General features: G+C 48.7%; 1 protein-coding gene across 1 annotated transcript in view; it reads left to right on the top strand.

Moving 5' to 3' along the window:
• The window catches only part of LOC143955502 (uncharacterized), a 111,469-nt gene that overhangs the window by 52,494 nt on the left and 35,646 nt on the right, over positions 1-23,329 (top strand). The window contains 7 exon segments of the mRNA XM_077465537.1: positions 1,293-2,996; positions 2,999-3,171; positions 8,826-8,880; positions 8,997-9,094; positions 9,202-9,339; positions 9,446-9,581; positions 12,582-13,963. Of these exon segments, the coding sequence (XP_077321663.1) occupies positions 1,293-2,996; positions 2,999-3,171; positions 8,826-8,880; positions 8,997-9,094; positions 9,202-9,339; positions 9,446-9,581; positions 12,582-13,963 (3,686 nt within the window).

Genomic DNA, 23,329 nt, shown 5'->3' with positions numbered 1-23,329 from the left:
AGCGGACTGTCCGCTGAAACACTGTTCAGCGGACAAAGTTGGGCGAACAGTCCGCCCGTGTGTACGCGGCCTATGAGTAGATATTCTTCGATGTAATTTTTTGTTCTTTTTTTTTTTCTAAATTCATTCCATCCTCTTTGGGGGTTTAGGGTGAAGAACGGAAAGACATCAAAGTTGAGCATAAAGAAGAAGAAGAAGAAGAGAGGTTGGTGAGTGGAGATCAGCAGTCTATGGAGGAGGGGGAGATGATTAAACAAGAGGAACCTTCTCTACGTCTGGACACAAGTGAGTAACAAATACATACAGAAACTGTTTTAGATTTTTCACTGCAAGGGAGAAAAAGGAAGCACAGTCCTAAACTTATAGGAGATCCCAAGGATTTCAAGTGGGGGGGGGGGGGCTGAGGACACTGATGTAAAGAGGGAGGAGACTATTGTGTAAAGGGGATTTGTGATGTGAAGGGGGGTACTGAGGACATTGATGTAAAGAGGGGACTGTGATGTAAAGGGGGGGGGGGCAGTATGTGAAGGATAGGCTGAAGACACTCATGTACAGGGGGGACTGTGATGTAAAGGGGGGCCAGTATGTGAAGGATAGGCTGAAGACACTCATGTACAGGGGGGACTGTGATGTAAAGGGGGGCCAGTATGTGAAGGATAGGCTGAAGACACTCATGTACAGGGGGGACTGTGATGTAAAGGGGGGCCAGTATGTGAAGGATAGGCTGAAGACACTCATGTAAAGGGGGGGCCAGTATGTGAAGGATAGGCTGAAGACACTCATGTACAGGGGGGACTGTGATGTAAAGGGGGGCCAGTATGTGAAGGATAGGCTGAAGACACTCATGTACAGGGGGGACTGTGATGTAAAGGGGGGCCAGTATGTGAAGGATAGGCTGAAGACACTCATGTACAGGGGGGACTGTGATGTAAAGGGGGGGCCAGTATGTGAAGGATAGGCTGAAGACACTCATGTACAGGGGGGACTGTGATGTAAAGGGGGGGCCAGTATGTGAAGGATAGGCTGAAGACACTCATGTACAGGGGGGACTGTGATGTAAAAGGGGGCTGTGATGTGATTCAGATCTCTGCTGGAAGAAAAATGTGTGATTGGACCCCCCCCCCATGTATTGTATCCTCTATCTGGTTGGTATTCATAGTTTGGTGTTATGATTGCACCCAATTCCTTGCTGGAGCGCCGAGACCTCTTAGTGGTGGACCAACATATAGGACTCCTGAATGTAAGACTCGAAAAATAGTTTTAATTCTTATTAAATATGTGTTTTCTTACAGATGGACGCTTTCTTCTGAATTCCTCGGAGGGAGATCCAATTTTATCTCCAGATTTGAAGGCAGAAGATGATGACATCACACCATGTTCTCCAGGAGAAGATCCCATTACTCCAACCGCACATCACAGACCTCACCAACTGGAGGGATCAATGGATCCTTCTAAACTTGAGGGACCTTCTGATAAATCCCATACTATGACTTCAGATGTCCATCTAAGATCTCACAGTGCGGATCAACCAACCCATCCATCCAATCCCGAGGAGTCTTCGTTAGGTGACGGAGGCCACAGAGGAGAGCCTTCATTGTCAACCTTGGATTGCAAAAAATCTCACACTAAAAACGGGGCACAATGGAAAAATCCCTCGGACGAGCGTCCTTATTTATGTTCGGAGTGCGGGAAATGTTTCCTTAGGATTGGACACCTTCATATGCATCTGAAAACTCACACAGGGGAGCGTCCTTTTTCATGTTCGCAATGTGGGAAATGTTTCACTGGCAAAGGAACGCTTAACAGACACCAGAAAATCCACACAGGGGAGCGTCCTTTTTCATGTTCAGAGTGCGGGAAATGTTTCATTCAGAAAGGGCAGCTTGATGAACACCAGAAAAGACACACAGGGGAACGTCCCTTTTCATGCTCAGAGTGTGGGAAAAGTTTTCTCAGGATACAGTACCTTCAGACGCACCAGAGAATTCACACGGGTGATCGTCCTTTTCCTTGTTCGGAGTGCGGGAAACGTTTTGCTGACAGAACAGAGTTTCATATACACCAGAGAAGTCACACGGGTGAGCGTCCTTTTTCGTGTACGGAGTGCGGGAAATGTTTCACTTCACAACAAGTCCTAGTTAGACACCGCAGAGCTCATACCGGTGAGCGCCCGTATTCATGTTCAGAGTGCGGGAAATGTTTCATTAGGATTGGACACCTTCATAAACATCAGAAAACTCACACGGGTGAGCGTCCTTTCTCATGTTCAGAGTGCGGGAAATGTTTCATTGAGATTGGACACCTTCATATACATCAGAAAACTCACACGGGCGAGCGTCCTTTTTCATGTTCAGAGTGTGGTAAATGTTTCACTGGCAAAGGAACACTTAACAGACACCAGAAAATCCACACTGGGGAGCGTCCTTTTTCATGTTCAGAGTGTGGGAAATGTTTCACTTCGCAACACGTCCTAGTTAAACACCACAGAGTTCATACCGGTGAACGCCCTTATTCATGTTCAGAGTGCGGGAAATGTTTTTCTCAGAAAGAACAGCGTGATGAACACCAGAGAATTCACACGGGTGAGCGTCGCTTCACTTGTTCAGACTGCGGCAAAAGTTTTTTTAGGCTACAGCACCTTCTTGCGCACCAGAGAACTCACACGGGCGAGCGTCCCTTTCCTTGTTCAGAGTGCGGGGAAAGTTTTATTGACAGGCTAGGGCTTCGTATACACCAGAGAAGTCACACGGGCGAGCGTCCCTTTTCGTGTACAGAGTGCGGGAAATGTTTCACGCAGAAAGGAAAACTGCTCAGACACCAGAGAATTCACACGGGCGAGCGTCCTTATTCCTGTTCAGAGTGCGGGAATAGTTTTACTCAGAAACAATACCTTGTTTCGCATCTGAAATCCCACAAGGGCGAGCGTCCTTTCTCATGTACAGAGTGCGGGAAGTGTTTCACCGCTAAAGGATCCCTTGTTAAACACCAGAAAATACATCAGGCGAGCGTCCTTTCTCACGTTCCGAGTGTGGGAAATGTTTCGCCTTGAAAGAAGTCCTTCTTAATCACCAGAGAGTTCACACGGGCGAGCGTCCTTTCTCACGTTCAGAGTGCGGGAAATGCTTTGCAAATCAAATGAATCTAATCAGACAGCAGAAAATTCACACCAAATGATGCTCTTGCCCCGGGGTCTCCAAACCTTCTACGCAAGGGAGGAAGAGAGGAAAGATCCCTGGTTCTGCACATCCACGGAGTCCTATGAGAGAGACAACCTCAGCCTGGGCTCCCACCAGGCCACGCCCCCAACACGTTTCACCCCACCCCTCAGAGCTTAGTTATGGGGATCCAAGGGGCCAGTTTTCACGCCGTCCTAGTGTGTGGGAGATGAAGGGTGCTGGCTCGGCAAAGTCAGCGGCAAAAAATGACGCGTTTCGCCCTGTTGGTGCTTAATCATACCTCATGAAAGCTCTGATTAAGCGCCATTAACGGTGCGAAACGCGTCGACTATCATTTGGACCCGTGTCTCTGCTGTGTGGACTAGGCTATGTTAAATAAAGGCATTATATTGTGTGGCCGTCTTCTCATTTTTTGCCAAATGATGCTCTTGACCCGGGGCCTCCAAACCTTCTACGCAAGGGAAGAACAGAGGAAAGATCCCTGGTGCCGACCATCCACAGAGTCCTATGGTGGTATGAGAGAGACAACCTCAGCCTGGGCCTCCCACCAGGCCACGCCTCCAACACGTTTCACCCCGCCCCTCAGAGCTTAGTCATGGGGATCCAAGGGGCCAGTTTCCTGTCCTTCAGGCTTTGGGGGGGGCCGGATTGTGACCAGTGAGAGCAGAAAATGCCCCATCATTGGTTTTAATGGGATGAATAATGGCCTATTAATGGTGTCATTGGGTGGAATAGTGCCCCAAGGGCCAGATAAAGGCGAGCGAGGGGCCACAGTTTGGAGACCACTGCTCTTGACAGCTGTATGGTGGCATTTAACAGGAGAAGACATTCAATACACGGGACAACTGTGGTATGGATAAAAAAATCGGGCCTAGTTTTTATTGGCTTCTTGGAGACCTCGTTGATGAACTCCAAGTGCTGAAATTCCCGTTCCCTCCCACATTGGGGTGTCCTCATGTCTGTTATTCCATTCTGTACCATGTCCAGTAGCAATAAGGGCCAGATAAAGGCAAGCAAAGGGCCACATCTGGCCCCTGGGCTGCAGTTTGGAGACCACTGCCATTGACAGCTGTGTGGTGGCATTTAACAGGAGAAGACATTCAATACACGGGACAACTGTGGTATGGAGTAAAAATAATCTGGCCTAGTCTAGCTTCTTGGAGACCTCGGTGATGAGCTCCAAGTGCTGAAATTCCTGTTCCCGGACACATTGGGGTGTCCTCATGTCTCTATTACTCCATTCTGTACAACGCCCAGTAGAAAGAAGTTCCAGTAGGAGGAGGAGGCAAGGCTTGGCCGCGGAACGGGATGGCCGCCTGAAGCCTCAGTTGCGCTTCAGCGCCCTCGTCCATCTCATCTTACTCCAGCTGGGAGATTACAGCGCCGAGCACCATGGAGGACCTCAAGAAAACCAAAACTCCGGAACCCTGCAGGCCCAGGCCTTCAGAATGCGGCATCGGACACGCTTTTTAAAACGCTCTGAATGCCAATCAAAGCCCATGTCGCTAAATAAAATGTTTTCCTTACAGTCCTGTTCACAAGTTGTGTTTTTGATCCAAGATTTGTTTCATTGTATAATAACGAAATATTCCAGTTTTTGTAAAATAAACAAGAAAGTTCTAAACTCTTCAATGTTCTTTTCTGAGTCCATTTCTTTTTAGAAGTTGTAGTGCCCTACTAGTTAGGTGGCACGGTAAATCTGGTTTTGGGCTCCTTCTGTAATCAAGGGAACAGAGATTGCTTGATTTGGTCTGCTCAGGATTTCCCAGGCTGGGAGTTTGATTGGTTCTCCCTGCCTCTAGAACAGGGGTCTCCAAACTTTTTGAGCAAAGGGCCAATTTACTGTCCTTCAGGCTTTGGGGGGGGGGGGGGGCGCAAGGCTGTGGCCAGTGGGAGCAGAAAATGCCTAGGCATCGGTGAATGAAAATGATGCCCCATCATTGGTGTCAGTTGTAGGAGTAGCGCCCCAAGGGCCAGATAAACACAAGCAAAGGGCCACATCCAGCCCTCGGGCCACAGTTTGGAGAAGAAAAGAAGAAACTTCTAGAGCAGGGGGTCTTGAAACTTTCTAACCAAAGGGCCAGTTTACTGCTCTTCAAATTTTAAGGGGGCTGAACAGGGGGCAGTGGGAGAAGAAAATATCTTGGTATCAGTGGAAATATGTGGGATAGGTGTTCTATCCTTGGTGTTAGGGGGAGGAACAGTGCCCCATCATTGGTGTTAGCGGGAGGTATAGTGCCCCAAGGGCCAGATAAAGGTAGGCAAAGGGCCCCATCCAGCCCCTGAGCCGCAGCTTGGAGACCACTGCTCTAAACAAACAGTACTGACTTGGCCCCACACTCACATAGACGGCACCATAGTACTAACCAGTGGTAATACATGGCCAGATATGGCAATACGTGGAGGAACGAAATGGGCAATCATGACTATACAAAGACAGCTGTAGCAATACACGGGCAACAAACAACCAATAGTGGCAATACCTAGGCAAGAACATGAAGGAACATCAACTGGAGCCCCGGTCTACTATCTTTGTACTCTACTGGATGAAGAAATGATCTCCATGAAGGTACATCAACCCCCAGTAAGCAATCGGGACTTGTCCTTCACCATTGAACCTTCTTATAGATAACTATTGACTGTTGAACGTCATCACTCTTCATTTTCTTTACCGCAGAAGGTGGTCCAACCAATTTATAACGATCAATAGATTGTATATATTTTGACACCGATTATACAAAATGTGGTTTTGATTCAAGAATGACTTCATTGTATATTAATCAGATATTCCGGTCTTGTAAAATAAACCAGAAAGTTCTACACTCTTCGATATTCTTTTCTGAGTCCATTTCTTTTTAGAAGTTGTAGAACCCTCCTAGTTAGGTTGCTCTTTAAATTTAGTTTTTTGGCTTCTTCTGTAATCGAGGAGGCAGAGATTGTTTGATTTGGTCTGCTCAGGATTTCATAGGCTGAGAGTTTGATTGGCTCCCCCTGCCTCTAGAAGAAACTTCTAGAGCAGGGGTCTCCAAACTTTCTAACCAAAAGGCCAATTTACTGTTCTTTAAACTTGGAGTGGGGTCGAACAGTGACCAGTTGGAGTAGAAAATGTCCTGGTATTAGCGGATGTGGGATAGATGTTCTATCCTTCTTGTGTTACGTGGAGGAATGGGGCCCCATCCTTGGTGTTGGTGGAAGGAGTAGTGCCCCATCTTTGGGATCAGTGGGAGAAATATTATTGGTGTACGTGGGAGGAATAGTTCCCCATCGTTTTTTATTTTTTATTATCTGGATTTGACGTGAGGTGTAATCTGTATGTGTGATTATCGAAGTAACCTGTTAGAAGAATGGACCACGAGGCAAAGGGCAGAAATGAAGGAACTGAACGTAGACTGCAGTATTTATATTCAACACAAGGTGGTGATCTCGGGTATTGTCAGTGGATGCAACAACAGGAAGTGATGTCAGATACTGAAAGGAAGTGATGTAAGACTATAAATCGGAAGCTCCAGGTGAGAGGTGAGTTGGGAGGAAGTAGAGAGGCGACATTGCTGGAACTGGCAGCAAAGGAGGTAATAAGATATTATTTTCTATTTACATGCAGACCAGGGTTTCCACCAGTCCGTGTCTTGAATCGTGTGCCTGGGTTTTGTGCTGCTTGAAACCGAGACCATTCAGGTGGGGGGCATTACCATACTTGCCACTGTAGAGACAGCAGCAGTGTCCTTGCTTCTAGATCAATACACTGTGCCTGCGTTGTGTTGGGACTCCAAGAATACTACGACAGGGGAGTCTGCAGCCCAATCACAGCTGACAGATCTACATACTCCACACTCCTCTCCATACTGCCCACTGTCATACCCTCCACACTCCTCTCCTGTACATACTGCCCACTGTCATACCCTCCGCACTCCTCTCCTGTACATACTGCCCACTGTCATACCCTCCACACTCCTCTCATGTACATACTGTCCACTGTCATACCCTCCACACTCCTCTCCTGTACATACTGCCCACTGTCATACCCTCCACACTCCTCTCCTGTACATACTGCCCACTGTCATACCCTCTACACTCCTGTACATACTGCCCACTGTCATACCCTCCACACCCCTCTCCTGTACATACTGCCCACTGTCATACCCTCTACACTCCTGTACATACTGCCCACTGTCATACCCTCCAGACCCCTCTCCTGTACATACTGCCCACTGTCATACCCTCCACACTCCTCTCCTGTACATACTGCCCACTGTCATACCCTCTACACTCCTGTACATACTGCCCACTGTCATACCCTCCACACTCCTCTCCTGTACATACTGCCCACTGTCATACCCTCTACACTCCTGTACATACTGCCCACTGTCATACCCTCCACACCCCTCTCCTGTACATACTGCCCACTGTCATACCCTCTACACTCCTGTACATACTGCCCACTGTCATACCCTCCACACCCCTCTCCTGTACATACTGCCCACTGTCATACCCTCTACACTCCTGTACATACTGCCCACTGTCATACCATCCACACTCCTCTCCTGTACATACTGCCCACTGTCATACCCTCCATACTTCTCTCCTGTACTTACTGCCCACTGTCATACCCTCCACACTCCTCTCCTGTACATACTGCCCACTGTCATACCCTCCACACTCCTCTCCTGTACATACTGCCCACTGTCATACCCTCCACACCCCTCTCCTGTACATACTGCCCACTGTCATACCCTCTACACTCCTGTACATACTGCCCACTGTCATACCCTCCACACTCCTCTCCTGTACATACTGCCCACTGTCATACCCTCCATACTTCTCTCCTGTACTTACTGCCCACTGTCATACCCTCCACACTCCTCTCCTGTACATACTGCCCACTGTCATACCCTCCACACTCCTCTCCTGTACATACTGCCCACTATCATACCCTCCACACTCCTCTCCTGTACATACTGCCCACTGTCATACCCTCCACACTCCTCTCCTGTACATACTGCCCACTGTCATACCCTCCATACTTCTCTCCTGTACTTACTGCCCACTGTCATACCCTCCACACTCCTCTCCTGTACATACTGCCCACTGTCATACCCTCCACACTCCTCTCCTGTACATACTGCCCACTATCATACCCTCCACACTCCTCTCCTGTACATACTGCCCACTGTCATACCCTCCACACTCCTCTCCTGTACATACTGCCTTCCTTCATACCCTCCACGCTCCTCTTCCTCCTGTACACACCGCCCACTGTCATACCCTCCACACTCCTCCCCTGCAGATTCAGATGTAAAGGGGAAACTCTGACTGATGTAAAGGGGGACTCTTAAATCCATATGATTAGAAATGCCATTTAGTCACAAAAATATATGTATAGTGTATTCTACAGTAAAAAAAAATGCTGTGCATTGCCTCATACAGAGGTAATGAATTTAATGTACTACAAAAAAAAAAATACAAAATTGTTCGGGTTTGGCTTGACAAAAGGGTTGTAACCCCAATCCAGACCCCTCCTCCCCATTATGTTCCGTCCTCTTCCTCTATGAGATTTACACCCAGTAACCTCTGTCATGTCCGTCTTCTTCCTCCATAGGCACGGTGACGTCTTTTACCTTCAGTAGATTATAATACAGTTGAAGTATTTAGAAAGTTCTCTACAAGGACCTCATGATGGACAATCAGCCGCCCCTCACATCACCGGGTAAGAGGAGACTTTATTGTAAAGGAGAGAGCAGTACGGAGGGTCCACCTAGATCCCCCATCATCTGATAAACACATAGAAACAATGTATTCAGTCAGTGTGTGTGTTTCCTACAGATGGATCCAGTAATGGGAACCCACCAGAGAGATGTCCCCGTCCTCTGTATTCCCGGGATTCCACACAGGAAGGTCACACCATCCCCCACCATCATCAGGTAGGTGGGACTGAGCATGTAGACCTAAAAAATGACGGGACGTTCTTTTATGTAATCTCTTTTTCCTTTTAACAAGTATACTGTACTCTGTCATCTTTGGGGTTTAGGGTGAAGAACGGAAAGACATCAAAGTTGAGGTTAAAGAGGAAGAAGAGAGGTTGGTGAGTGGAGATCAGCAGTCTATGGAGGAGGGAGGTCCTCTGTATTCCACACAAGAAGATCACAATTATAAAGAGAATCATCAGGTAGATGGGACTGGACTTGAAAATACTGCAATTCTAGGAATAGATATTCTTCGATGGAATTTCTTGTTCTTTTTTCTAAATTCATTCCATCCTCTTTGGGGTTTAGGGTGAAGAACGGAAAGACATCAAAGTTGAGGTTAAAGAGGAAGAAGAAGAAGAGATGTTGGTGAGTGAAGATCAGCAGTCTATGGAGGAGGGGGAGATGATTAAACAAGAGGAACCTTCTCTACGTCTGGACACCAGTAAGTAACAAATACATACAGAAACTGTTTTGTATTTTTCACTCCGAAAGAGAAAGCTGAGGACATTGATGTAAACGGGGATAGACAGAAGGATGGACAGTAGAAATGGACAGCAGGATGGACAGAAGAATCGACAGCAGGATGGACAGCAGAAATGGACAGTAGGGTGAACAGAAGGGTGGACAGTAAAAATGGACAGAAGGGTGGACAGCAGAAATGGACAGCAGAAATGGACAGCAGAAGTGGACAGCAGAAGTGGACAGAAGGGTGGACAGCAGAAGTGGACAGCAGGGTAGACAGCAGAAGTGGACAGCAGGGTAGACAGCAGAAGGGTGGACAGCAAAAGTGGACAGAAGGGTGGACAGCAAAAGTGGACAGAAGGGTGGACAGCAGAAGTGGACAGAAGGGTGGACAGCAGAAGTGGACAGAAGGGTGGACAGCAGAAGTGGACAGAAGGGTGGACAGCAGAAGTGGACAGAAGGGTGGACAGCAGAAGTGGACAGAAGGGTGGACAGCAGAAGTGGACAGAAGGGTGGACAGCAGAAGTGGACAGAAGGGTGGACAGCAGAAGTGGACAGAAGGGTGGACAGCAGAAGCGGACAGAAGGGTGGACAGCAGAAGTGGACAGCAGAAGTGGACAGAAGGGTGGACAGCAGAAGTGGACAGAAGGGTGGACAGCAGAAGTGGACAGAAGGGTGGACAGCAGAAGTGGACAGAAGGGTGGACAGCAGAAGTGGACAGAAGAATGGACAGCAGGATGGACAGCAGAAATGGACAGTAGGGTGGACAGCAGAAATGGACAGCAGAAATGGACAACATAAATGGACAGCAGGGTGGACAGCAGGGTGGACAGCAGGGTGGACAGAAGGGTGGACAGTAAAAATGGACAGCAGAAATGGACAGCAGAAATGGACAGAAGGATGGACAGCAGGATGGACAGCAGGATGGACAGCAGGATGGACAGCAGGATGGACAGCAGGATGGACAGCAGGATGGACAGCAGGGTGGACAGCAGGGTGGACAGCAGGGTGGACAGCAGGGTGGACAGCAGGGTGGACAGCAGGGTGGACAGAAGGGTGGACAGCAGGGTGGACAGAAGGGTGGACAGAAGGGTGGACAGAAGGGTGGACAGAAGGGTGGACAGAAGGGTGGACAGAAGGGTGGACAGAAGGGTGGACAGAAGGGTGGACAGAAGGGTGGACAGTAGAAATGGACAGAAGGGTGGACAGTAGAAATGGACAGAAGGGTGGACAGTAGAAATGGACAGAAGGGTGGACAGTAGAAATGGACAGAAGGGTGGACAGTAGAAATGGACAGAAGGGTGGACAGTAGAAATGGACAGAAGGGTGGACAGTAGAAATGGACAGAAGGGTGGACAGAAGGGTGGACAGAAGGGTGGACAGAAGGGTGGACAGAAGGGTGGACAGCAGAAATGGACAGTAGGGTGGACAGTAAAGATGGACAGCAGAAATGGACAGCAGAAATGGACAACATAAATGGACAGCAGGGTGGACAGTAGAAATGAACAGTAAAAATGGACAGCAGAAATGGACAGAAGGATGGACAGAAGGATGGACAGCAGGATGGACAGCAGGATGGACAGCAGGATGGACAGAAGGGTGGACAGAAGGGTGGACAGTAGAAATGGACAGAAGGGTGGACAGTAGAAATGGACAGAAGGGTGGACAGTAGAAATGGACAGAAGGGTGGACAGTAGAAATGGACAGAAGGGTGGACAGTAGAAATGGACAGTAGAAATGGACAGAAGGGTGGACAGAAGGGTGGACAGAAGGGTGGACAGAAGGGTGGACAGAAGGGTGGACAGAAGGGTGGACAGTAGAAATGGACAGAAGGGTGGACAGAAGGGTGGACAGAAGGGTGGACAGAAGGGTGGACAGCAGAAGTGGACAGAAGGATGGACAGCAGAAGTGGACAGAAGGATGGACAGCAGAAGTGGACAGAAGGGTGGACAGCACAAATGGACAGAAGGGTGGACAGCACAAATGGACAGAAGGGTGGACAGCACAAATGGACAGAAGGGTGGACAGCACAAATGGACAGAAGGGTGGACAGCACAAATGGACAGAAGGGTGGACAGCACAAATGGACAGAAGGGTGGACAGAAGGGTGGACAGCACAAATGGACAGAAGGGTGGACAGCACAAATGGACAGAAGGGTGGACAGCACAAATGGACAGAAGGGTGGACAGCACAAATGGACAGAAGGGTGGACAGAAGGGTGGACAGCACAAATGGACAGCACAAATGGACAGCAGAAATGGACAGCAGAAATGGACAGCAGAATGGACAGCAGAAATGGACAGCAGAAATGGACAGAAGGATGGACAGCAGAAATGGACAGAAGGATGGACAGCAGAAATGGACAGAAGGATGGACAGCAGGGCTCCACGAGGACGATTTTCTAGTTGACATTTACTAGCGGAGCAAATCATTGTTTGTTTGTTTTTTCTTGATGTAAAGAGGGGACTGTGGTGTAAGGGGGGAGGGGGCTATAATGTGAAGGGGGGGCTGAGGACACTGATGTAAAGGTGGGCTATGATGTGAAATTGGCTGATGACACTGATGTGGGGGGGGGGGGGGACACAAACTATGGTGTAAAGGGGATTTGTGATGTGAGGGGGGTACTGAGGACATTGATGTACAGAGGGGACTGTGATGTAAAGGGGGGGCAGTATGTGAAGGATAGGCTGAAGACACTCATGTACAGGGGGGACTGTGACGCAAAAGGGGGCTGTGATGTGATTCAGATCTCTGCTGGAAAAAAACTGTCTGATTGGACCTCTGTGAACTTTATTTCAAGCCCCCCCCCCCGTGTATTGTATCCTCTATCTGGTTGGTATTCATAGTTTGGTGTGATGATTGCGCCCAATTCCTTGCTGGAGCTCCGAGACCTCTTAGTGGTGGACCAACATATATGACTCCCGAATGTAAGACTAGAAAAATATTTTTAATTCTTATTAAATATGTGTTTTCTTACAGATGGACGCTTTCTTCTGAATTCCTCGGAGGGAGATCCAATTTTATCTCCAGATTTGAAGGCAGAAGATGATGACATCACACAATGTTCTCCAGGAGAAGATCCCGTTACTCCAACCGCACATCACAGACCTCACCAACTGGAGGGATCAATGGATCCTTCTAATCCTGAGGAATCTTCTGATAAATCCCATACTATGACCTCATGTGTCCATCTAAGATCTCACAGTGCGGATCATCCATCCCATCCATCCAATCCCGAGGAGTCTTCGTTAGGTGACGGAGGCCACAGAGGAGAGCCTTCATTGTCAACTTTGAATTTCAAAAAATCTCACACTACAAATGGAGCACAATGGAGAAATCCCTCGGACGAGCGTCCTTTTTCATGTTCAGAGTGCGGGAAATGTTTCCTTAGGATTGGACACCTTCATATACATCAGAAAACTCACACAGGGGAGCGTCCTTTTTCATGTTCGCAATGTGGGAAATGTTTCACTGGCAAAGGAACACTTACCAGACACCAGAGAATCCACACAGGGGAGCGTCCTTTTTCATGTTCTGAGTGCGGGAAATGTTTTATTCAGAATTGGGAACTTCTCATACACCAGAGAATTCACACGAGCGAGTATCCTTTTTTATGTTCGGAGTGCGGGAAATGTTTCACTTCGCAAAAAGTCCTAGTTAGACACCGCAGAGTTCATACTGGTGAGCGCCCTTATTCATGTTCAGAGTGTGGGAAATGTTTCACTCAGAAAGGAGAACGTGATGAACACCAGAGAAGACACACGGGCGAGCGTCCTTTTTCATGCTCAGAGTGTGGTAAAAGTTTTCTTAGGATACAGCACCTTCATACGCACCAGAGAATTCACACGGGCGAGCGTCCTTTTCCTTGTTCAGAGTGCGGGAAAAGTTTTACTGACAGAATAGGGCTTCGTATACACCAGAGAAGTCACACGGGTGAGCGTCCCTTTTCGTGTACAGAGTGCGGGAAATGTTTCACGGAGAAAGGAAAACTTCTCAGACACCACAGAATTCACACGGGCGAGCGTCCTTATTCCTGTTCAGAGTGCGGGAATAGTTTTACTCAGAAACAGCACCTTGTTTCGCATCTGAAACGCCACAAGGGCGAGCGTCCTTTCTCGTGTACAGAGTGCGGGAAACGTTTCGCCATGAAAGGGTCCCTTGTTAAACACCAGAAAATACACTCAGGCGAGCGTCCTTTCTCGTGTTCCGAGTGTGGGAAATGTTTTGGCCTGAAAGAAGTCCTTCTTAAACACCAGAGAGTTCACACGGGCGAGCGCCCTTTCTCATGTTCAGAGTGCGGGAAAAGCTTTGCAAACCAAATGAATCTAATCAGACATCAGAAAATTCACACCAAATTATGCTCTTGATCAGAACAATTACCGCTCCAGGTGGTATCGCTTGTATTCACGCCGTCCTAGTGTGTGGGAGATGAAGGGTGCTGGCTCGGCAAAGTCGACGGCAAAAAAATGACGCGTTTCACCCTGTTGGTGCTTAATCATACCTCATGAAAGCTCTGATTAAGCACCATTAACGGTGCGAAACACGTCGACTATCATTTGGACCCATGTCTCTGCTGTGTGGACTAGGCTATGTTAAATAAAGGCATTATATTGTGTGGCCGTCCTCTTCTCATTTTTTGCCAAATGATGCTCTTGACCTGGGGCCTCCAAACCTTCTAAGCATGGGAGGAAGAGAGGAAAGATCCCTGGTGCCGACCATCCACAGAGTCCTATGGTGGTATGAGAGAGACAACCTCAGCCTGGGCCTCCCACCAGGCCACGCCTCCAACACGTTTCACCCCGCCCCTCAGAGCTTAGTCATGGGGATCCAAGGGGCCAGTTTCCTGTCCTTCTTCAGGCTTTGGGGGGGGGGGGTGGATTGTGACCAGTGAGAGCAGAAAATGCCCCATCATTGGTTTTAATGGGATGAATAATGGCCTATTAATGGTGTCATTGGGTGGAATAGTGCCCCAAGGGCCAGATAAAGGCGAGCAAGGGGCCGCAGTTTGGAGACCACTGCTCTTGACAGCTGTATGGGGGCATTTAACAGGAGAAGACATTCAATACACGGGACAACTGTGGTATGGATAAAAAAAATCGGGCTGAGTCTCTTACTGGCTCGGTGATGAGTTCCATGAGGCGGCACTGATAAGGCTGCACTGATGAGGCAGCACTGGTAGACTGTATTGATGAGGTGGCGCTGGTGGGCACTGATCAGGAGGCACTGATAGGTGTCACTGATGGGGCAACACTGATGAGGTGGCACTGATGAGATGGCACTGATGGGCTGCACTGATAGGCATGGAGAGGCTGCATTGATGAGGCGGTACTGATAGGCTGCACTGATGGGCACTAAGAGGTGGCAATGATGGGGACCGATTTCCCACTAACAGAAGCCCATATTGGGACCAAAAATATGTTGTAGAATACATATTGGCCTAAATTCGATTTATATATATATAATTTTTTTTTTTTTTTCATTGGATGTTTTTGCAGGGCTTTTTTTCAGGGGAAGGTGGGGGGAACGCAGTTCCTGCACTGAGTGTATGTAATGGCGAAGGGATGCTGGGGTGTGCTGGAGGGTCTATTGTCACTGGTGGGGATCTATTTTTACGTGAGGGTCTATTGTTGCTGGTGGAGGATCTATTGTTGCTGGAAGGGGTCTTGTATTCCTGGAGAGTGCTTTGTTGCTGGGAGGGATCTACTGTTGAGAGGGAGGTATATTGGTGCTGGCTGTTGGAGGTCCATTGTTGCTGGGGTGGTAGTCTGTTGCGGGGGAGGGGTGGCATTGTTGTGTGGGCGATTTATTGTTGCTGGTAGGGTTCTTGTATTCCTGGGGGGACAGTTTTTGCTAGGTCTGTTGATGCTGGCTGCTGGGGCTTCTGTTGTTACTGCTGGGGATATATTGTTTCTAGGGTGGATCTATTGTTGTTGGGGCATTGTTGTGTGGGAGATCTTTTGTTGCTGGCTGTAGGGGATATACATTTTGCTGCTTTTCCTTTTTCTTTTTTTAACTAACAAGTTCCCTACAAAGCACCACAGAATGATTCTTGTTTCTGTATTCTCTAAAAGGGGTGATCCTGGGAGGTGGGTAGGGGGTGGAACCAAGGGACATGCTTGGGGGTGGGTAGGGGGTGGAACCAAGGGTCATGCCTGGGGGTGGGTAGGGGGTGGAACCAAGGGACATGCCTGAGGGTGGGTAGGGGGTGGAAGCAAGGGATCTGCTTGGAGGTGGGTAGGTGGTGGAAGCAAGGGACCTGCTTGGGGTGAGTAGGAGGTGGAACCAAGGGTCATGCTTGGGGGTGGAACCAAGGGACATGCTTGGAGGTGGGTAGGGGGAGGAACCAAGGAACATGCTTGGAGGTGGGTAGGGGTAGGAACCAAGGGACATGCTTGGAGGTGGGTAGGGGGAGGAACCAAGGGACATGCTTGGGGTGGAACCAAAGAACATGCTTGGGGTGGGTAGGGGGTGAAACCAAGGAACATGTTTGGGGGTGGGTAGGAACCAAGTAACATGCTTGGGGTGGGTAGGGGGTGGAACCAAAGGACATGCTTGGGGGTGGAACCAAGGGACATACTTGGAGGTGGGTAGGGGGAGGAACCAAGGGACATGCTTGATGGTGGGTAGGGGGAGGAACCAAGTTACATGCTTGGGGGTGGGTAGGGGGAGGAACCAAGTTACATGCTTGGGGGTGGGTAGGGGGTGGAACCAAAGGACATGCTTGGGGGTGGGTAGGGGGTGAAACCAAGGGACATGCTTGGGGGTGGGTAGGTGGAGGAATTTGAGGGATATGCTTGGGCGTGGGACCAAAGAACATGCTTGGGGGTGGGTAGGGGGCAAGGGACATGCTTGGAGGTGAGTAGGCGGTGAAGATGAAGGGGGACTCAGAAGGGCAAAGTTCCTGCACCCACTCCCTGAGAAATAAAGCCCTGGTTTTATAGAAGAAAGTAAAATATATGTGTGTGTATATGTGTGTATATATGTGTATATATATATATATATATATATATATATATATATTCGGGAATCGGGAGACAGGGGGTCTCTACCAGGAGTCAAATGAGCCCCAGCCTGGAATTGGGAGAGAGGAGGTCTGTACCAGGGGTCAGGTGAGCCCCAGCTAGAAGTCGGGAGACAGGAAGTCTCCACCAGGAGTCAGGTGTGCCCCAGCCTAGTTTTGGGAGACAGGAGGTCTCCACTAGGAGTCAGGTGTGCCCCAGCCAGGAATCGGGAGACGGGAGGTCTCCACCGGGAGTCAGGTGTGCCCCAGCCAGGAATCGGGAGACGGGAGGTCTCCACCGGGAGTCAAGTGTGCCCCAGCCTGGAATCGGGAGACAGGGGGTCTCCACCGGGAGTCAGGTGTGCCCCAGCCTGGAATCGTGAGAAGGGAGCCCCAGCCTGAAATAGGGAGACAGGAAGTATCCACCAGGGGTCAGGTGTGCCCCAGCCTGGAATCGGGAGACAGGAGGTCTGTACCAGGAGTCAGGTGTGCCACAGCCTAGTATCGGGAGACAGGAGGTCTCCACTAGGAGTCAGGTGTGCCCCAGCCTGGAATCGGGAGACGGGAGGTCTCCACCGGGAGTCAGGTGTGCCCCAGCCTGGAATCGGGAGACAGGGGGTCTCCACCGGGAGTCAGGTGTACCCCAGCCTGGAATCGTGAGAAGGGAGCCCCAGCCTGAAATAGGGAGATAGGAAGTATCCACCAGGGGTCAGGTGTGCCCCAGCCTGGAATCGGGAGACAGGAGGTCTGTACCAGGAGTCAGGTGTGCCCCAGCCTAGTATCGGGAGACAGGAGGTCTCCACTAGGAGTCAGGTGTGCCCCAGCCTGGAATCGGGAGACGGGAGGTCTGTACCAGGAGTCAGGTGTGCCCCAGCCTAGTATCGGGAGACAGGAGGTCTCCACTAGGAGTCAGGTGTGCCCCAGCCTAGTATCGGGAGACAGGAGGTCTCCACTAGGAGTCAGGTGTGCCCCAGCCTGGAATCGGGAGACGGGGAGGTCTCCACCGGGAGTCAGGTGTGCCCCAGCCTGGAATCGGGAGACAGGAGGTCCGTACCAGGAGTCAGGTGTGCCCCAGCCAGGAATCGGGAGACAGGAGGTCTCCACCAGGGGTCAGGTGAGCCCCAGCCAGAAGTCAGGAGACAGGAAGTCTCCACCAGGATTCAGATGTGCCCCAGTCTGGAATTTGGAGACAGGAGGTCTCTACCAGGAGTCAGGAGTGCCCCAGCCTGGAATGCCTTTAGAACCCCATTTCACTGATACCCTGCAAATACTGTATTGTCTGAGACATGGTGTGCTGAGTGCCCCATGGTCACACTTGTCAACATGGCTGGGGACACCTCTTGACACCTTGCACTTGGCTTCAGGATGGAATTACTACTCCCTTATCCACCACCACCATCCCCTAGTGTCAGGAAAACATGAGTGGCTCACAGAACTGTGCATAGAATTGGCGTGAACGTGCATGTCCGGATGGACTTTGGCACCCAGTGGCCCATTTAAAGCAATACAGGGATCAGGATCATTGCTAAGTGGTCATCAGCAACTTCTGCCTGTGACTTGATCCCGTGCGTTCATCTGTATCCTGACCCCGGCTTGCTGACCCTTCTTGTTCCCTGTTGCTGTCTCAGACTTGTGACCTGACTTACAAAAGCAGGAACACGGCTCTCTGCCTTCCCATAGTACAAGCACCTCCCACGCAGTTAGCAAGTACTCCCTAGACACACATTTTACCCTTTGAGCGCCCCTGATGTTAAACCCCTCCCCAGCCAGTGTCATTAGTACAGTGACAGTGCATATGTTTAGCACTGATCACTGTAAAAGTGTCACTGGTTCCCCAAAAAGAGTCACTTAGTGTCCGATTTGTCCGCCGCAATATCGCAGTGTATAGGTCGCTGATTGCCGCCATTACTAGTAAAAAATAAATGAAAATTCCATAAATATATCCCATAGTCTGTAGACGCGATAACTTTTTGTGCAACCCAATCGAGATAAGCTTATTGGGATTTTTTACCAAAAACATTTTTTTTACCAAAAGCATGTAGCAGAATACATATCGGCCTAAATTGATGAAGAAATTAGATTATTTTTTTACCCTTTTTGTTTGGGGTGTGTTTTATAGCAGAAAAAAACTTTTTTTTTTATTTAAAAAAATGTTGGTCTTTAAAAGACTTAAAATGTATTTGGGTACAACGTCGCACGACCGCGCAATTGCCAGTTAAAGTAAGTGACAGTGCTGTATCGCAAAAAATGACCTGGTCGTGAAGTGGGGGGGGGGGACCTTAAGGAGGGTAAGTGGTTAAGTAAGAGTCCCAATCATACCTTCCCTTACATCAGAGTCCCCCCTGGGGTAACTGCACTAAAGACTGGAGAGAGGTGGAGCTGTGGGTGTTATTGTCTGGATTTGACGCAAGGTGTATAATCTGCGCGTGTGTGTGATCATCGATGTAACCTGACAGAAGAATGGACCCCGCGGTAGCCGGCAGAGTGATGGAACGTAACGTAGACTGCAGTATTTATTTATTTATTGATATTGATGGCACAACTATCAGCACCATCCCTACATGCCAAGGTCCTAGGAGTAGTCTTGGACTCTGAACTCTCCTTTAAGCCTCACGTCCAATCACTGTCCAAATCTTTCTGCTTCAACCTCCGGAACATCTCCAAAAATACGCCCCTTTCTAACCAGTGACGCAACAAAACTCTTAATTCACTCCCTGGTCATCTCTCGTCTCGACTACTGCAACTCCCTCCTCATTGGCCTACCTCTGCATACTCTTTCCCCCCCTTCAGTCCATCATGAATGCTGCAGCCAGACTCATCTACCTTACCAACCGCTCGGTGTCTGCTACTCCTCTCTGTCAATCCCACCACTGGCTTCCGCTCACCCAACAAATTAAGTTCAAAATACTAACAACTACTTGCAAAGTCCTCCACAACTCTTCCCCCAGGTACATCACTGACCTAGTCTCAAAATACCAACCTAATCGTTCTCTTCGTTCCTCTCAGATCCTCCTGCTCTCTAGCTCTCTCATTACTTCCTCCCATGCTCGTCTCAAGGACTTTTCTAGAGCCTCTCCAATCCTATGGAACTCCTTACCCCAATCTGTCCATCTATCTCCTACTCTATTAGCTTTTAGACGATCCCTGAAAACCCTTCTCTTCAGAGACGTCTAACCTACCCACACCTAACAGCTGTATTTTAATTTTCTTCATCTGATCATCCCACACATCTACTACCCTTTGCTCGACTCAACCCTCCCTTCTACAATGTAAGCTCTAACGAGACGATCCCTCCTGTATTGTATTGTAATTGTACTGTCTTCCCGATGTTGTAAAGCGCTGCGCAAACTGTTGCCGCTATATAAATCCTGTATAATAATAATAATAATTTATAGTCGACACAAGGTGGTGCTCTCCTGTATTGTCAGTGGAACGCAACAACAGGAAGTGATGTCAGGTGCAGACAGGAAGTGATTTAACTTACAGACAGGAAGTTCCCGGTGAGAGGTGAGACGGGAGGAAGTAAAGAGGAGACTTTTGCTTATTATTTGTGTGTGTAATCATCAATATAACGGAATAGAAGAATGGACCACAAGGCTGAGGAAAAAATGATGAGACGTAACATAGATTACAGTATTTATATTCAACACAAGGTGGTGCTCTCCTGTATTGTCAGTGGAACGCAACAACAGGAAGTGATGTCAGGTGCAGACAGGAAGTGATTTAACTTACAGACAGGAAGTTCCGGGTGAGAGGTGAGTCGGGAGGAAGTAAAGAGGAGACTTTTACTATATTATTTATGTGTGTAATCATCAATATAACTGAATAGAAGAATGGACCACAAGGCTGAGGGAAAAATGATGAGACGTAACATAGATTGCAGTATTTATATTCAACACAAGGTGGGGATGTCATGTATTGTCGGTGGAACGCAACAACAGGAAGTGATGTCAGGTACAGACAGGAAGTTGTGGGTCAGAGGTGAGTCAGGAGGAAGTAGAGAGGAGACGTTGTTGGAGATGGCAGCAGAGGAGGTAATAAGATATTATTTTATATTTACACCCAGTAACCCCCCCGTCATGTCCGTCCTCTTCCTCCATAGTCACCGTGACGTCTTTTATGTCCCGTAGGTGATGATACATATAAATGGGTTACAGGGCTGAATTAATGTAGGGGCTATTGGAGCTGCAGCTCCAGGCCCGTACCTTAATATAGGTCCAGCCACCCAAAAAGAACACACTGCTCATGAAAAGCAATGGGCCAACAGAGTTCTCCCCCGACAGGCCCTGCATTCCGCATGCACCGCCTGGGCAGGGTGGTGTGATTGATAACGGGCGCCGCACAAGCAGTCCTAACGGGAAGCCTGGGGCACGCCAGTGCAGGGCTCTTGCAGAATTCTGGGGCTTCCATAGTGTTAGGCCCTCTCGGTTGCACTCTTTCAGCTCAGAGTGCACGCCAATGCATGGCCCTTGCGGCAACCTGGCATTTGTCAAATGCCAGGCTTCCCTAGTTGGCATGCACCCTTTCGAGCCTGGGCGCACGCCAACCACGGGCTCTTAGAAACACAGAAGGGTGCCCAGTAAAAAGGTCCACCAAAATCCTCAGCACCAAGCACGTGATGCTCTTAACCCAGCCCCGATGGGTTATATGAAAGATACCCCTAAATATGGAACCATAAATTCCACTAGATGGACGTACGATATCGACAGCCATAAACCTTCTCACTACCTTAGCAATATATATTAATAAAATGCATTTTTAAATATAATAAAAAATAAAATAATAAAAGAAATGTTGAAAGACCTTCCACAAGACCCCATGTACATAAGTTATGAGAATGAATAGAAGTATTTTTATTTTAAACCGTGAATGTGACTTTCACTAAACATTGACCGGCGGTGTATCAATCTCTGTCATTTTAACCACTTCAATACAGGGCACTTAAACACCTTCCTGCCCAGACCAATTTTGAGCTTTCAGCGCTGTTGCACTTTGAATGACAATTGCGCGGTCATGCTACACTGCACCCAAATGAAATTTTTATCATTTTTTTCCCACAAATAGAGATTTCTTTTGGTGGTATTTGATCACCTCTGCGGTTTTTATTTTTTGCTAAACAAATAAAAAAATACCGAAAATTTTGAAAAAAAAATATATTTTTTTTGTTTCAGTTTCAAAACTTTGCAAATAAGTAAGTTTTCTCCTTCACTGATGGGCACTGATGGGGTTACACTGATGGGCAATGATAAGGCGGCACTGATGGGCACCGATGAGGTGGCACCAATGAAGTGGCACTGATGAGGTGGCATTGATGGACACTGATAGGCGGCACTGATGGGTGGTACTGATGGGCAACACGGATGGGCACTGATAGGTGGCACAAATTGGCACTGATAGCTGGCACGGATTGGCATGGATGGGCATGGATAGGTGGCACAGGTGGGCATGGGTTAGTTGGCACAGGTGGGCATGGGTAGGCGGCACAGGTGGGCATGGATGGGCACTGATAGGCGGCACAGATGGGAACTGATAGGCGGCATTGTATTATAATATATTGTACTAATGGATGCCAATCAATAATGCATGCCAATCATTAATGCCCATTGTGGGCACTGATTGGCATCCATTATGGGCACTGATTGGCATCCATTGTGGCACTGACTGGAATCCCTGGTGGTCTAGGGTGGCATACCTTGTCCTTGGCATCCCTGGTGGTCTGGTGGCGTCCCTGGTGGTCCAGTGTGGGCATCCTCGGGGGGGCTGTGCTGATAATCGATCAGCACAGACCCCCCCTGTCAGAGGAGCAGCCGATCGGCTCTCCTCTACTCGCGTGTGACAGACACGAGTGAGGAAAAGCCGATCACCGCCTTTTCCTATTTACACTGTGATCAGCCGTGATTGGACACGGCTGATCACGTGGTAAAGAGTCTCCGTCGGAGACTCTTTACCGAGATCGTAGTTGCCGGGTGTCAACGATCGCCACGATGCGCTCCCCCGGGGGCGCGCAGCGGCTCATAATCCTGATCACGTCATATGACGTCCGGTCAGGATTATGCAACCACTTTGCCGCCGTCTATTTGTTATAGGCCGGGTGGCAAGTGGTTAAACACAACTACAAATTTGGGTATCTTCGTTTTTTTTCATTTTAGAATTTTTGAAAACGCTTGTTGTTTTGATGCTGAATATATTTTGGTATTTATTAACATGTAAACTTCCTTCACTTTAACGCCGAGGGTTTAAAATGAATCTCTACTAGTGTGTGAGTTATAATGATCAGCGTGGACGTTATATATTATCCATCTACAGAGATCTTGTATGGATGACATGACTACACCAGTGAAGATGGAGGAGGACCGGAGTCACGTGACTGAGAGGATACTAAACCTCATCCTGGAGATCATCTACCTGCTGACCGGAGAGGTGAGGAGGATTCTGGGAGGTCACATGACATCACTCTTATCTCTATTGATAAAAACACAGACCTGACCGGAGAGGGGAGGAGGATTCTGGGAGGTCACATGACATCACTCTTATCTCTATTAATAAAACACAGACCTGACCGGAGAGGTGAGGAGGATTCTGGGAGGTCACATGACATCACTCTTATCTCTATTAATAAAAACACAGACCTGACCGGAGAGGGGAGGAGGATTCTGGGAGGTCACATGACATCACTCTTATCTCTATTAATAAAACACAGACCTGACCGGAGAGGTGAGGAGGATTC

Source organism: Lithobates pipiens, unplaced genomic scaffold, assembly GCF_037356315.1.
Source record: "Lithobates pipiens isolate NorthernLeopardFrog02 unplaced genomic scaffold, aLitPip1_a1.2 Scaffold_35, whole genome shotgun sequence".
NCBI classification, from domain to species: domain Eukaryota; kingdom Metazoa; phylum Chordata; class Amphibia; order Anura; family Ranidae; genus Lithobates; species Lithobates pipiens.
Note: the sequence above shows the minus strand (reverse complement) of the source record. Positions and strands in the feature narration are given on the sequence as shown.